General features: G+C 45.1%; 1 protein-coding gene across 8 annotated transcripts in view; it reads left to right on the top strand.

Annotated features, from left to right (window-relative positions):
• The window catches only part of CAP (Cbl-associated protein), a 46282-nt gene extending 30655 nt beyond the window's left edge, over positions 1–15627 (top strand). For 7 of the 8 annotated variants that reach the window (XM_089470266.1, XM_089470267.1, XM_089470265.1 and 4 more), the window contains 10 exons: positions 34–154; positions 451–483; positions 951–1003; positions 1069–1247; positions 1649–5707; positions 12692–12998; positions 13061–13175; positions 13254–13460; positions 14186–14418; positions 14485–15627. In XM_089470266.1, the coding sequence (XP_089326392.1) occupies positions 34–154; positions 451–483; positions 951–1003; positions 1069–1247; positions 1649–5707; positions 12692–12998; positions 13061–13175; positions 13254–13460; positions 14186–14418; positions 14485–14653 (5476 nt within the window). In that variant the 3' untranslated portion in view covers positions 14654–15627. The remainder of the gene's footprint in view (positions 1–33; positions 155–450; positions 484–950; positions 1004–1068; positions 1248–1648; positions 5708–12691; positions 12999–13060; positions 13176–13253; positions 13461–14185; positions 14419–14484) is intronic. The other variant, XM_089470261.1, reaches the window with a different exon arrangement.
• Positions 15628–15644: the final 17 nt, after the last annotated feature.

The following is a 15644-nucleotide window of genomic DNA, read 5'->3' as shown; positions in this document are numbered from 1 at the left end:
TATATTTACTTTGCCTATGAATTCTCGCTTCAGATTGTATGGTACTATGCCCAATCCCATAAAATCGGCACAAAACTCATACAAGAATCAACCTGGTCGCATTGAGGACTATACCACGGGCCATTCGTCCGTTTCGGAGAAGGAGAAGAAGGAGGCAAGTGCCCAAGTCAGCAGCAGTCTCTAGTCACGCACAGAACTCTATCCCTATCAAGAACTAAACTATGTGAACTCGTCCATGGCTAATGCTATAAATCCACAATATTCTTCCATATGCTCTCAGCTGCTTTTCACTCATTTCCCCCCATTCGCATTTTCACTATATATAATACCTCCCATATCTGACACACGATATCATACGCACGATCTCATTATTTATCATTATTTTCGTCCTACACAAATCGCGTAGCAATTTATCTAACTCACAGCAAATTATTCTATTCACAATTCTAGTGGTGGGACGAAGTGATGGACATCTTTAATGGGGTATGAACGCTAATCTATATAATTTCTAGTCATAGATTTTTATTGCAATTTTTTTTTTTTTTTTTGTGTACACCCTGCACCCATAAAAAATGGGTAGATTAGTATCCTGTTAAGTTTATAAAAATATGATTTTCGTTGAATAGTGAAATCCTTGAAAATATACTTTAGTATATCTTATCTGTCTTATCCCCTCTCCAATTCAATAATTATGCGTAACGCTAAGTGGCTCAGGGAACATACACGTATACCACGAATCATAATAGAGTTCGTCGATGATATTGATAATTATGCAGTAAGTCCTCAATAGTCGAGTTAAGTCTCTCCAGAAAGGGTCTCATTGCGTCCACAAACGGCACTCGAAATACTAATTTTTATAGTAAAAATTAAAAAGTCTTGAAATCGTTTCATTGGAAAATAAGTTGAATGAGCTCCGTCTAATCTCAATTTTTCTATTTATTACAATACAGAATTTGGAACAATCGAAACTATCGCCGCTTTACACAGAAGGCAATTTGTCAAGGTAAGAAAATCTAGCCCTCCCTAAACTGTTCCTCTATTAATATTGTACATTCGTATCCCCCGCAGAGCTCTGGCCAAAGAACCTGGTTATACCAGCGATTCCAATCTAGTCTTTCGCAAAAAGGAGCTGCCAGTTAGCAGTCCGCTGAGTCCTGTGGAGCAGCGTCAGGCCTACAAGAGCTTACAAGCCGGTGGTGAGCCGCCTTTGCTTGGCTTCCGCAAGCCAGCGCCCGAGAAACCCAAAGGTAGGATAGTTCACAATTGAACTAGTTCAATTATTCTTAATATGGTTTCTCTCACAACACTAAATAACTAAAGTTAAGGCGCAGTTGTTCGTACTAATTCTTCAATTGGTGTTGGTTTCTCTCTACAACTTTCAAGCTCTACTTTGTTCTACTACTCCTTGAGTCTAACTAGTTTGTACTGTTCTTAATCAATTGGTAAACTATATATACCATATATATATATATATATATATATATATAATAGTATACACACCCACTGCCACACTAGAAGTTGTTATCAGCAAATGCGTCGAGCGTTCTTTGAAGCACTGCAGCACCGGGCACCCTCTATAAAGTCGCTGCTTCTATGATTAATATGCAAATCTCTCTCCTGATTTCGACTCTTCCGACAAAACCTAAAGAAATTGTAGAAGAGTTTGAATTTATACAGATAACGCCGACGCTAACCAAAATACGCGTCAGCACCAAGCCTTTAGAGGAGACTAAGGAAGAATCAGATAAAGTCAAGGTAGCAACGCCACCACCACCACCTCCTCCACCACCACCGCCGCCGCCTCCTCCGGCTACAGCTACCAAAATGTTTACGCATTTCTCGAAGAATCTGCCCTCGTTTATACCGTTAAGCAAGAAGCAGCAGCAGCAGGAGTCTCCGCCTCTACCGCCCAATCGTCGCTCCTCCTGCACGAAGAGCACGGTGCGCGTGGAGAAGATAACGAGCAGCTGCTCGAAATCGCGCCACGATCAATGCTTTCAGCCACCAGGCGGGACTAGCAACAGCAACAGCAATACTATTACCCTGCGCAAGGTCTCTACCGCGCGTCGGGAGCCCATCTGTCGCTCCAAGTCCACGGGCGCCGTGTCCACTTTGCTGGCCACGCTGACCGCCACCAAGGAGACGCGCAGCAAGGATGGCTGTCTGATGAGAGTGCAGCAGCAGCAGCAGCATCACGCTCGCCTGCGCTCCGTCAGTCCGAGCCGTCGTCCGGCGCGCCTCCTGGCGCTGCGCCATTCGAGTCGCAGTCCCGTTGCCTTTGGGCGCAGCATTTCCAAGGAGCGCAGCTTTGCCGAGGAGAAGAAGCGACTGGAGAATACGCTGCCTGCGGGCCGCACCAATTTTGAGGCTAGCACGAATATACTGAGGGATCCCTCGCTGAAGTCGCCGCAGGAGGTGCGCGAGGCGGTGCGCTCGTACGCCACGTGCAAGGCGCAGCATACGCGCAGCAAATCGTTGCCGCGCTTGCGCCACAGCACCGTTAGCACCACCACGCGCCACACCATGTGCTTCCCCCAGGTTCGGCCGCAGAATCTGCTCGACTGCAGTCGCGCTCTGAAGAAGGTGATGCCCAAAAGCAGCAAGGTGCAGACCCAGACCATTGCCACGGTGCATCGCAGAGCCTCGAACGAGAGCTTGCCCAGGAGCAACTCCACCTACTCCATTGACTCGGTGGTGCGACAGGAGTATGTGCCCATAGCACCGCCCAAAACCTATGTGGATAAGTCGAAGCCACTCAAATCGCTGCCAGCGCCGCTGCAGACCAGCCGCAGCGAGGGTCACGTGCCACGCAAACGCGCCGGCACCGCCAAAACCACCAAGACCACTGCCAAGTCCAAGCCAGCTGTGGCCCAGCAATCCTACAGCGAGACGGTGCGCGAGAAAACTCACTTCTGGAACGATTACAATGCCAAGCAGAGCCAGACCCAAACGCCCCACTCGCTGCCGCAGCTAATCAATGGCGGCACCACCGCCGACTACAAATACTGCTCGCTGGTGGAGCCGGCCTACGGCGAGGATATCTATGACTACACCGCACCGCCGCCCTCCAGCTGCATTGAGGATCTCGTGTGGAAGTATGAGAGCAAGGCACAGGCAGGCGCTCGACCGCAGGCTGTCACGGACATCGCCCGTCCGCAGTCGCCCGAGGTAGTGCAGCGTCGCTTCTCACCCACGCGTGAAGTGCGTGTGCCGCAGCCGCAGCCGCAGCAGTCACAGCAGCAGCGGGAAGTGCGTTCGCCCTCTCGTCGTCGCATCGACAGTCTGCGCTCGAGCCAGCGCCAGGACAAGGAGCACCAGCAGGCGGTGGCACGTGCCAGCAGCCTGAGCAGCGCCGACGATCGCAGCAGGCGGCAGCAAGGCGGTGCAGACAGCACTACCGCTGGCGGCCTCTATCAGTGCGGCGAGCTGGCGCACAGTGCCACCTCGCTGGTGCAGCTGGAGCGGCACAGTCCGAGCTGCCGCTACCGCAACAACTGCGAACGCTTCACCGAGCTGAATCGCTTCTACAGCACCTTGGAGCGGGTGGGGCAGCTGGAGCGGGCCACCTCGGCTAGCAACTTTCATCCGTTGCGCAAGGATGCGGAGCTGCTCGACTTCGATGAGTGGCGCAAGGTGCGTCTGCACGAGCGGGCCGAAAAGGAGCTGCAATACCTGGTGGGCAAGCTGCAGTCGGATCAGCGGGAACGCGATCTGCACTTTCGCTCGAAGGACGTGAATGAGATCAAGTGGCGGCAGGAGGCGGACCAGGCGCTGCATGCCAAACAGAAGTCCGTCGAGGATTTGCGCGAGAATTTCGAGCAGCTGCAGCTGCTGAAGCGGCAGCGCGCCGAGGCGCAGCTCCTGCCGCCCGTGCAGCGTCAATGGCGACGCAATACCGTCGCAGATCTGGCGAGCAGCCTGGAGACACAGTCCCAGGCCCAGGCCCAAGCCCAGGCGGAGCGACATCTGAACAACGATCTGGTTAGCACACTCTCCAAGGATCAGATCAAGAAGATAACCCAGCAGCTGAACGAGATCTATGCGGGCAATAGAAGGGCCACGGTGGAGGAGCAGTATGTGGTGACCGTGGAGAAGGACTCCAAGCCGAGCAGCCATGCGAATACGCTGAAAGTGCGCTGCAATTCGAGCATCAGCAAGGAGCAGCTGCTCGGGCCGGTGCTGCGCAAGCGCGAGGAGCAGCAGCAGGCGCAGACGCTGCCACGTGCCACGCGCAGCCAGTCGCCGGTGGTGGTGGCTCGCGAGACACGCGGCGCCATAGCCGCCAAGAATGCGGAGCTAAGCCTGAGCAAGCCGCCCGAGGTGCCGCCACGGCCCAAGCCCAAAGCGGAATCCAAGCCAAGCGTGGCCAAGGCTGAGACTGAGAGGGAGTCGCAGCAGTCGCAGCAGCCGCAGCAGTCCCTGGAGCCGCAGGAGTCCAAAGAGAATCCCATCAATCAGAAAATCCAATATTTCGAGGAGCGCCAGTTCGAAGAGCCCAGCAAGACCATCTACCATGCGCGCGAGGACAGCTCCCCGGACGAGGCCGAGGTGATGCGCCTCATCGAGCAGAACATGCAGGCCAGGCAGCAGGCCCGCCACCACCACAGCCACAGTCACAGCCATAGCCACGCCCACACCCAGCTGGTGCACACGGAGCTGAGCAACTCGCTGACCGATCTGAGCGGCATCTACGGCGAACGCGCCGCGGCACGCGTAAATTTTCACTTGCACAGCCCGCCCGAGCGGCCGCCCGAGGAGGAAGCCGCGCCCGATCCGGCGGGCGAGCTGCACAGCTACGGGGCTGGTTCGCCCGCTGGCAGCGTTGAGCTGTACGATGCGTACTATCGGTCGCGCAGCCTGTCGCCGCAGTCGCAGGTGTCGGCCTGCTCCAGCTCCTACTTGCAGCGCGTCTACACGGGCGAGGTGCAGAAGATCAAGCAGAAGTTCGAGAGCATCGAGCGGGAGCAGTCCAACGAGCGGCGTCATTTTTTTGGGCTTAGCCAGCTGCGGAAGGCGCGCAGCGATCCTCAACTGAAGGCCGGAGGATCAAAAGACGCCTCGGGCAACGCTGCGGATGCGTTGCCAGCCGCCGATGACGGCGTCAGCCAGCTGACGCACAGGTTTGAGCTACGCGCTGCCACGCCCACCGGCTCGCCAGATCGTGGCCGGCGGCGACAGCGCGGACTCCTCATGCCGCACATCGACATCATCAGCAAGACGGCGGAGCTGCTGCCGGCCAAGGCGGCCAGTCCGACGCGCAGCCACAGCAGCAACAGCTGCTCCACGGGCCACGTGCAGACGCTGCGCCATCGCTACGAGTCCCCCGAGCCGGGCCAGAGTCTGCCCCAGCGTTATCTCTCCACCTCGCTGGCAGATCTGCGGGATGTGCACGATATCTCGCCCCACTTGAGCGGCGACTGGGTGGCCCACAAGCATCCGCAGCGCACGCCAGCGCTGCCCAAGAAGCCCCAACGCCAGCCTGGCCCCCGAGCCAGCTCCACCTCGCCCATGCGTCCGGCCAGGGCGAGTCAGCAGCCACAGACAACAGCCACTTCCGACATCTTTGCCAACCAGCAATTCGATGCCCACAAGCATCGGCCCAAGGCGCGCTATGTGCCCGACGGGGAGCCAGCGGCTAGCGCCCGGCGTTGCCCGGTCGGCAGTCTGGAACGTCTCAAACGCAGCGCCATGGCGGTCACATTTAAAGGTAACTCAACTATCTAACAGTGTTGCAGTGGGTGTGTCTCTCTCTCTCTCGGGTTGTTGCCTGCGCTCATCTAATCTCGTAGTCCTAGGCTTGGTTTTTCGTTACTTTTTCTCTATTTTGGAGACTCGGCTTACAATTGGTTTTCCGCTTACAATTCGAAATTATTTTATCCATCTTCTGTATTGTCCATTTGTCCATTGCTGGCGTAGATTTTGACTCGAGCGCCGCACCACCACCGCCCATACCCCCACAGCCGCCACTCAAGGGCCCGGGGAGCCACTCGGGCTACGAGCCCTACAGCCCATTCGTCTACGGCAACGGTGATCGAACTGATTCGGGTACAGGTGAGTCTGCAGGCAGGTGGCCAGCCAGTCAGCGGCGTTGCCAGACCGATGCTTGTCAAGTGTACTAAAAACCAATTGAGCGTACTAAAAATTTTGCAAATTCTGATGATTTGCATTTCGAAAGGGGGAACTATCATTAAATACTCATCTAACTCTCGGGAAACTGTGATTTCTATAATGCAGTTGCCTCTGAACTAACTTTTTTTTGTACTAAAAATAATTCAAATTTATTATTTTGTGACTATTTTCATATTAAGTGGAACAACATAAGAAGTCGAAATTCAATTTTTTTTTTTAATTTTTGGACTCATTCGTAGATTGTTCAGTCTTTTTACAACTTTATTATTTATGCGCAAGAAGCCAATTCTGACCTTGGGACCTATGAAATTGTATACCCTGACACATATATATTTAGATATACCTGTTTTGGCTATTATAATTAGATTTGTACTAAACAACTTCAGACAAGTGAGCAGAGAAATGTGAAAAGCAAAATAATATAATTGAAAATACTGTATTGAATGAAAAAAGGCTAGAGAAATTTGATCTATACAGAAATAAAGATACAAATTTGTCTGAGATCTAAGAGAACTATATCAAAATATGAATATAGATAAAAATTCACTTAGATCTAGAGATAATTAAATCATACTTAAGTAAAGTCTTATAGGAAATGGAGATTTTGATTTACGTACATACATGTACATATATAATCCAAATTGATAATTTGCTTAAGCCTATTCAGGTAAAAAAAAACTCCCCTTGCCATTCGTGTCTCTCTCTCTCTCTCTCTCTCCACCCGACTTCACGCATATCTGTCTTATATACAAAATGTATTTTTTTTTTTTTCCAACATTAACCCCATTCCAAGCTTAATTACATCGCATTCTCCTTGAACAATCTTATCAACCAGCTAAATCCCTCTGTCTGCGCCCCCTTCACATTGACTTTCTGTTGGCTACGCCTCTGCGTGCTGCGTTCATTCAACGACCTTTGCGAAATTCCGTTTTTATTCTCTTTGAGCTATTTTGTGTGCTCTGCTTTTACTGCCGCAACAAATTTCCGCAATTGCTGCAATAGCAATGGCTTTTCGTTTAGAAGGTGCGCCGCGTGCATTAGTTGGCCAAATTAATCGATAGGGCCAATAACAGAGAGCCAAAACTGACGGCCGGCGCGTTGTTGACCCGCTTACCGCCACCTGTCCAAGGCGCAAGCCGAGCACGAGCTCGACCATCGAACCGAGCGAACGAATATCCAACAACCCTCAAAGCCGGCCCAGACGTTGCCATGGCCAAAATGTGTCAACAACACAAACAACAGCAGCAACAACAACTAGAAGAAGAAGAAGAAGGAGAAGAAGAACAAGCGCTGGTCGAGCTGACGTTGGTTACCTGTTCAGCGCGGCCTTTCCATTCAGTTAGTTTCACTTTTCCGTGCCAAAAACGTCAACGCTCGACCATTTCCTAATTAAATGCGACGCGCGTCAATTTCCACTTACATAATGCACCACTGAGTGGTGCAAAAAAATAAGAGCCGTAAATCTATGTAGAAGAAGAAAAAGCAACCGCTAGAAGAAATAGAAATAAATTAAAAAATAATTATGATACATCAAACGTTAGCGCCGCGACGCAGCGACACCTACGCGGCCCACCAACAACACCCTGGCAACAGCAACCACCACAGCAACAGCAACAGCAACAGCAGCAACCACAGTCGACGCACTGCCTCAACGGCGGGCAATCGCATGCACTGGCGACAGTCGCATCAAAAGCTGCACAGCAGCTGCAATGATTTAGAGCTGACAGATGACAGCATACAACAGCAGCAGCAGCAACAGTTGCGCCGAAACAACAACAACAACAACAACAGCAGCAACAGCTTTGATCAGTGGCAGCGACGTCCGCTGAGCAGCGATGGCAACAGCTACTACAACAACAGCAACAACCTGACGCCAGCCACGCTGCATCGCAGCGTCTGCGATGTGCCCAACTGTGGCAAGTTGCTGTGGCTGCGGCGCGACACAGCAGCAGCAGCAACAGCAGCGCCCATGGTGCCACCGCTGCCAGCAGCAGCAGCAGCAGCAGCAGCAGCAACAACAACAACAGCCACAACAACAACAGCGACAGCAATGAGCTATCATATTGTAGGGCTGCCCCCCACGCCGTCACCAGCGCAGCGTCAGGCATATTTGGCCAATCGACATGCCATAGGCGCCTCCATGCCGCTGCTCATGTGGCAGCAACAGCAACTGCAACTGCAACAGCAACAACAGCAACTGCAACAACAACAACAGCAGTGGCAGCAGCTAAGCGGCAGTTAGTATAGCGCTTAATACATCTCTCCCCCTGCCCCGCCCCGCCCTTCACTTACAACCCAACACGTCCCCCTTGGCCTAAGCATGCGCAGCCTCCTGGCACGCCCACTCATAAGGCAAAAACGTTAACTTTCTCAATTTTTGATTAAACGATTTTCCAGTTTTGCGCTTTCTCACGCTATTAATTTTTTTTCTTCTTTTCTTTTTTTGCAAAACTTGAAACTTGTTATCAAAGCAGAGAGAGAGAGAGAATGAGGCACAGAGAGCAACAGATAAAAGAGAGTGTGGGAGAGAGAGAGAGAGAGAGTGAAAGACTATCTCTCTCTTTCGATTGCCACGCTTTTGTCATGCATCTCACGTTTTTCACGTGCCTCGCGATAAAAAGCTTCGCATTGTTGGAGCTTTCTGAGGTGCAACGATCTCTTCAATTTTGATCTTGTGCTTGGCTCCGGACAGTGGAGCAAAAAAGTACTTGAAATCGAAATTTAAATACAATCATGGAATATATTCATGGAATATATTTCATTTTCAATTATGACAGAGCTCGCATAAAATCAAAGTAACGAATAAATTAATGGCAAATTGGCTTTTTCTCATCTACTCTTCCGTATTATATTAAAAATAAATGCAAGGAAAACATTGTAGCTAAGCTGAAATTCCGTTTGTGATAAAATCCAGTTCTGGGAACTATTTGGATGTAGTTTTCCGTGTTCGATAATATCACAACTTTTAGCCTCTATACAGACCTTAAATATATTTAAATATATTTTATACATGTTTATATTATATTATACAAAAAACATGTAAAGTCTGTCTATATAAATGGATAAGCTGAAAGCTACAGTTCCATACAAATTTCAGTAGATGATTAATATATAGCCTATCCAGCTTAATGATTATAAAATAAAATATTAAATACAGGTAAATCTAAAAAAATTTATTAATATTATTCATTTTATTATTTTTTTTTTCTTCCTTTCTTTCTTTACATTTCAAAATATTTCTGAATATTTTCCCCAAAATTATTTCAACAATTGAATTTGATTCATTTGAAAATGTCTCATCCAATTCACGTACACTCGAGCCGCGCTCTTATCAACTGTGCGTGAGTTAATTGCCCCACTGTAAGCACTTCACACTTCAACACAACAACAACAATCAGTCGTAGTAAAAGAAGAAGAAGAAGCAGCAGCTGTGCAATGTCTGAATAAACGTGCGATTCGAGGTGGGGCGCCAAAGAAACGGCATTCGTTGTACGACGATAACTGAAATGCGACAAAGCAGCTCCAGCAATGTCTCTCCCTCTCTCTGTCTCTCTCTCTCTGTGTGTCTCTATCTATTCCACTGTATTCTCTCACTTGCTCATTCACTCAATCTTTGCATTTCATTCAGTTTGAATTTCAGTTTTCGGTTTCGGTTTCAGTTGAGCGCAACGCGTGCTACGAAGCAGTTGTTAAAGTCGCGCGCCCCGATCGATCGGTCGACTTAAACGAGTTTGGAGCGAGGTTCGTGCATTGGCTTAGCCGAGACACTTTTGGCTGCTTTATCAGACCCAAACGACCTTCTCATACTATCTGGCAGTGATTCTGATTGATTGTGTGACTAATCACAGTGAGGTGAAGCGTAGAGTAGAGTGAGGCAAAAAGAAAAGGTTTTTGTTTTCTGCCTTAAGCGCTGATTAACCTAGCTCGAAAGGAAAATCCGGCTTAACGGGGCAAACAAGTGCATGTGTGTCTCTGTGTGTATGTGTGTGTGTGTGTGCAGTGAAAGATGAAAATCGGCAACACTTTCAAAACGCTGCAAATTGCGCCGCCTCAAACAAATCAGTGAAAGTGAAAAATCTCTCAAGTGACAATTATTTCTCCTTTTTTTTATTTATTTTTCTTCTTTTTTTTTTTTTTTTTGTTGCTTCATACTACAACAAAAAGCTGTTTGTTTGCTGTGCTTTATGATCTTTTAAAGCATTTTGTCATTGTCACAGACAACAACAACAACGACAAATATTTGTACAGCTTGTGTTCCGCTTTTTGTAAAGCCCTTCATCAAAACAAATTTTCTATTTATTTGAGATGGAAAATTTGATCTTTGGCTGCTGCGCAATTCGTTTAGAATTCGCTTTACGACTTTGCTTGATTTCCAATTGTTTAACTGCCATTCATATCAGTTGAGCGCTTCATCAATTCCCCCCCGCAAGCTCATGTGAAACGCGGTCACGTCATATGCAAACGAATATCCACAACTGAATCTCCCAACTATGCAGCCCAGGGCCGCAGTGAATATATTTCTGCTTTATAACTGCTGCAGCTATGAAAATGACATATATATTAATATCTAGTATATACTAGGTTTGCTTTAGTGGCTCATCTTGTCTCAACTGCTGGTGTTTATCAGCAATTATTCGCAGCCTTAGTTAGTCTTTGTTGTTGATCTTGTAAAGCATTTTAACTATATGTCTCTTTCGAGGTTTCCTTTGTTTCCAAGTACGAGCTGCTCAGGGCAGTCTCATGGCTTTGTTTTAAAGCTCATCAAAGATGTTAAGTTATTAGCCACAAAGAGGCATTAACTTAATTATATTATAAATGCATTCTGACTTCATCGAGCTAACAGGGAATCTTTATAAATTTATTTAAATTTAACTGCATTTTTCCTATATTTCCTTTAACTTCAATTCCACTCAGTGTCATGACTATCAGATCTTCAATTTTCTCTTTAGCTACTAGACTATTCAATTATCAATTTAATTATATTCACAGCAGTTTGAATGAGATACGAAACTACATTTAATTTATATATTTATAACTTTGTCAAATAAATTTAATTTAATTCGATATTTAACATCAAAATGAAGGGTAAATAGCCTCTTAATTCGGGCATCAAGTCAAGCATATTCTGCATAGTTTAATTTAAATAATATAATTAAGCTTATTCCTCTTCTCTTAATGTTGATTATGGCTCCCACATCTTTCTTGCTGCCCTCGCATATGTGGGCTTTATTAGTTCAGCTCTTAATTCTGCTACCTCTTTCAGTTCATGACGTCTTCAGTTGATGACGTCTCTTTATCTCTGATCTAAGTCTATTGGTATTTCTAAGCATTTTTTTGTAGATATACAGCGCTTATCTAAATATATCTTTTCCCCTTACCTATCTTCTAAAACATTTAAAATGCAAATCCTCGGCTCTTTCGGAACTAATACCTATTCATAATTGTTATTGTAGAGTTCACGAATTCTTGTTGAATTTTTATATATATTATTTTAGCCTTTTTCATCGAGTTTTAAAGCATAGAATACATATAACGTATAGTTATATATTTAGTTATTTACTTGTACTTGAAGCTAAACTCTTACAGCATCGTTCAAGATGTCTCTCTTCACAAGACAAAAAAATATTGCTAAACTCCATAAAACCGCCATCCAAAAAAGCTATCAAAACTTGATCAGATAAGAAAATAATAATTATAATTTCTTCATTGTAAACTTTTTTAATTGACAGCCATTGCATTGTTGAATGAATGATATAGGGGCTACATTATCTTAAGATGCCAATCACGAGCTGACAACAGCCACAGCTGCAGCAGTAGCAAGCACTTGGGCATTCGGGTGGGTCATCAGCCATCCACCCACTTAAGCCACACGCCCAGTTGGCACCACTTTCATTTCAATTGGTGGCTAATTTAGCTATCAGTGGAAACTAACGAGCATTAACTTCAATTGCAGCTCATTTTCGATACAATGCGAAATGTTAATTCAATTGAAAACGAAGACTAAACTATATATATATATATACCTCTCTCTATATATATATATACTTTGTTATTCATCTCAACTTTCTCAGTTTGCCGAGAGGTTATCTGCGTTTTGTGGGGTCTATCTGCTTAGCGAGGCGTGCGCTGAACAGCGTTAACGTTGTTTATTTGCTTACCAATTGGCATGCACAGACGTTAGACTCAGATGAAGATAGCTATATACAGATACAGCTACAGGCTACAGCTACAGCTACAGATATAGATACAGACAGTTATAGATACAGCTACAGTTACAGATAAGCGCTGCGGCTCGTTTCATAACAGCAGCGACAATAATATATATATTTTTTTTTGTGTTTTTTTTTTGTGTTTTTTTTTTGCGGTTAGCTCGTCTTACACTTGCCCTACGAGCCGCCGCCCGACAATGCCCTAACTACTTATTTCGTATTTTTAGCATCGCTCGTAACAATAAACACAAACGAAACAACAACCTTTTGGCCAGCCAGACCAGGCGTCCAATTTCCGATATTTACGATATATACTCATCGATACCCTATACAATTCTTCTCGTTTCATATAGACGTCAATATACACTTCAAGACCCCACTCCGGCATGAGTACAAGCCAAACATATCGGATGAGGAATTAGCCATACGTCAAGCGGAGCATATGCAAAAGTTATACCAGGAGGAGCGTCGACGCAAATATCTACAGGAGCTGCAGGACATGAATTCGCGACGACACACCGACAATTTCACACCCTCACAAAAGTCGCCGATTGCCCTCAATCGTTACGATGACTTCCCCACAGACGTGACGCTTAAGTCGCTCGTGGGACCCAAAACAGTGGCACGCGCTCTCTACAATTTCCAGGGACAGAGCTCCAAGTAAGCCACACTCAACTCTCTCAGCCGCACTCTCACTCAACTTGAACTCGGGTTTCTTTTAGGGAGCTCTCGTTCCGCAAGGGCGATACCATCTATATACGACGACAAGTCGATCCCAATTGGTATGAGGGCGAGTATAACGCCATGATTGGATTGCTGCCTGCTAGCTATGTGGAGGTAGAGCTCAGAGCTCAGTAAACTATTTTATATATTCACTATAACATCTTTCTCTCTCTCTCGCCCTCTCTCTCGCAGATTATCAGTCGAGATGGCGCTCGCACACCCTCGAAGCGTCCCTCCGAGGGTCAGGCTCGTGCCAAGTACAACTTCCAAGCGCAGTCCGGCGTTGAGCTCTCGCTGAACAAAGGCGAGCTGGTCACACTAACACGTCGTGTCGATGGCAATTGGTTTGAGGGCAAAATAGCCAACCGCAAGGGCATTTTCCCTGTCTCCTATGTGGAGGTAAATAACAGATCATCGATATTCTACTGTGCACTCTTTTATTCTACTTTCCTCTGCACTACCACACTCGACTCTACCGTATGCTGCTATACTCTACTCTCTTCTACCTTACCCTAGTCTACTCAACTATACACAGCTCTATTTTACTCTACCTTACACTACTCTTCCCTATACTATTCTACTCTACTTAGTCTACTCTACTTAGTCTACTCTACTTACCGTACTCTCTAATCTATTCTACCATACACTCTCTACTGTACAATAATATAGTCGTATCTACCGCAGTCTCGTCTGCTATAGTAGTGCCCACTTGTGTGAGCATACTCATATGAGTGTATTCATATGATTCATGCCTACTTCAGTTACACATATTTTTCCTAAGCATTGTCTGTGAATCATCAGCTCATTGTTTGTAATTACAAAAGTATTTACTTTAGAGAGATCTTACTATGCCAGAGATCTAGACCCTGAATGATTTACATATGTAAAAGAATTCTAACCATGAATCAGGCCTTAGTTTTGGAATATTTATTATATAAATCTATGTAATATCCAGTCCAAAACTCAAAGTATTCCCCATACCAACTGTAAACTCTATTCACTTGCCCCTAATAACGGCTATAACTTTCAGCATTTCTTCAACATTTACGCACTTTTAATGAATCAACTAATCAAACCTTATCAACTCTTCCTCTTTCTTTGCTATTTGTGTGTGTGTTTGCCAGGTCTTAACCGATATTGGTGCGGAAGATATTGCGGCTAGAACGACAACAGTTATCAACACTCAGAGCACCACAAATTTGCGTCCAAATCTGGACGTGTTGCGCACAAATATCAATAACGAGTTCAATACGCTAACCCAGAACGGAGCACATCCGCCCAATGGCATACTGAAGGAGACCCGCACGCTGCACAAGACAGATGCACTCCATGTGGATACCAGCTCCGAGCCACTCACGTAAGTATTTGGGATCAGACAAGAAATAAACATAATTAACTTTCTGTTCTGTTCGTATCTTAACAGCTATCGCGCTCTGTACAAATATCGGCCACAGAACTCCGACGAACTGGAGATCTTCGAGGGCGATCTGGTGCATGTTCTAGAGAAATGCGACGATGGCTGGTATGTGGGCACCTCGCAGAGAACGGGCTGCTTTGGCACATTCCCCGGCAACTATGTGGAACGTGTATAAGCCCAAAAAAAAAAAAAATTATAATAATAATAAAATAATAATAATACAAATATTTTAAAAAGTGAATCTAAATGGAGGAGCGTTAGGAACCGTTACGATATTTGTCTTTTGTCTTTGGCAGCCAAGCAAAGCCCAATCCAAAGAGTTTAAAAAATTGTTAAGAGTAGAACTCTAAACTTAATTGTAGGCCAAGGCAAAAGCAATTATTAATTATTTATATAAATTATAAAAACATTATAATTTCAATTGTTGTTAAAAAAAAAAAAAAAAAAATCAAATATCAGCTGCTTTACTTTGCCGATGATTTTTCTCTTTTAATTTAAATAATGTACAACTATTTATTTATTTTTAAACAAATGTTGAAATTATGTTTATTTATATGAAAAAAAAAAAAAAAAAAACAAAAACAAAAATTAACCAGAAGTTTAAACCACACAGCCCACACACACACACCCACACCAAATATCGCAAGCTAAACTTAAAAGAAAAAAAAAAAAAACACAAGTTCAAGCTAAGATATATTATTTTTATAATAAACCCTATTTTTCGTTTAACTACTAATTTTAACTAGTCACAGCTAATTTCCAAAAACAAAGTAAAAAGAAAAAAAAAAAAAAAAAAAAAAAAAATTAAATCATCACAAAAACTAAAAAAAAAAAATTGAAAATCAGCAGAGAAGAAGTGCCTTAAATATAAAATATTTAACAAAATATTTAAAAATAATGTTATTAAATATGAATGAGTATAATAACAGTAAAACCCAAGTGCCCTTCTGTTGTGTCGACAAATCTAATGAATTAATATGCGACTATTTATACATTTACATTATATTATTATTGAAGAACTAAATTCGTAATTTGTAACTCTACGAGCGTTTATTACACAGACACCTGTTGCAAGTAAATGCGCATTAAGCGAATCAAATAAACATTAAACAAAAAATAATAATAATAAAAAACAAACACCAAAAACAACATTGTTTCATTTCATC

Source organism: Drosophila arizonae, chromosome 5, assembly GCF_054131065.1.
Source record: "Drosophila arizonae isolate 15081-1271.41 chromosome 5, UAZ_ARI_1.0, whole genome shotgun sequence".
NCBI classification, from domain to species: domain Eukaryota; kingdom Metazoa; phylum Arthropoda; class Insecta; order Diptera; family Drosophilidae; genus Drosophila; species Drosophila arizonae.
Note: the sequence above shows the minus strand (reverse complement) of the source record. Positions and strands in the feature narration are given on the sequence as shown.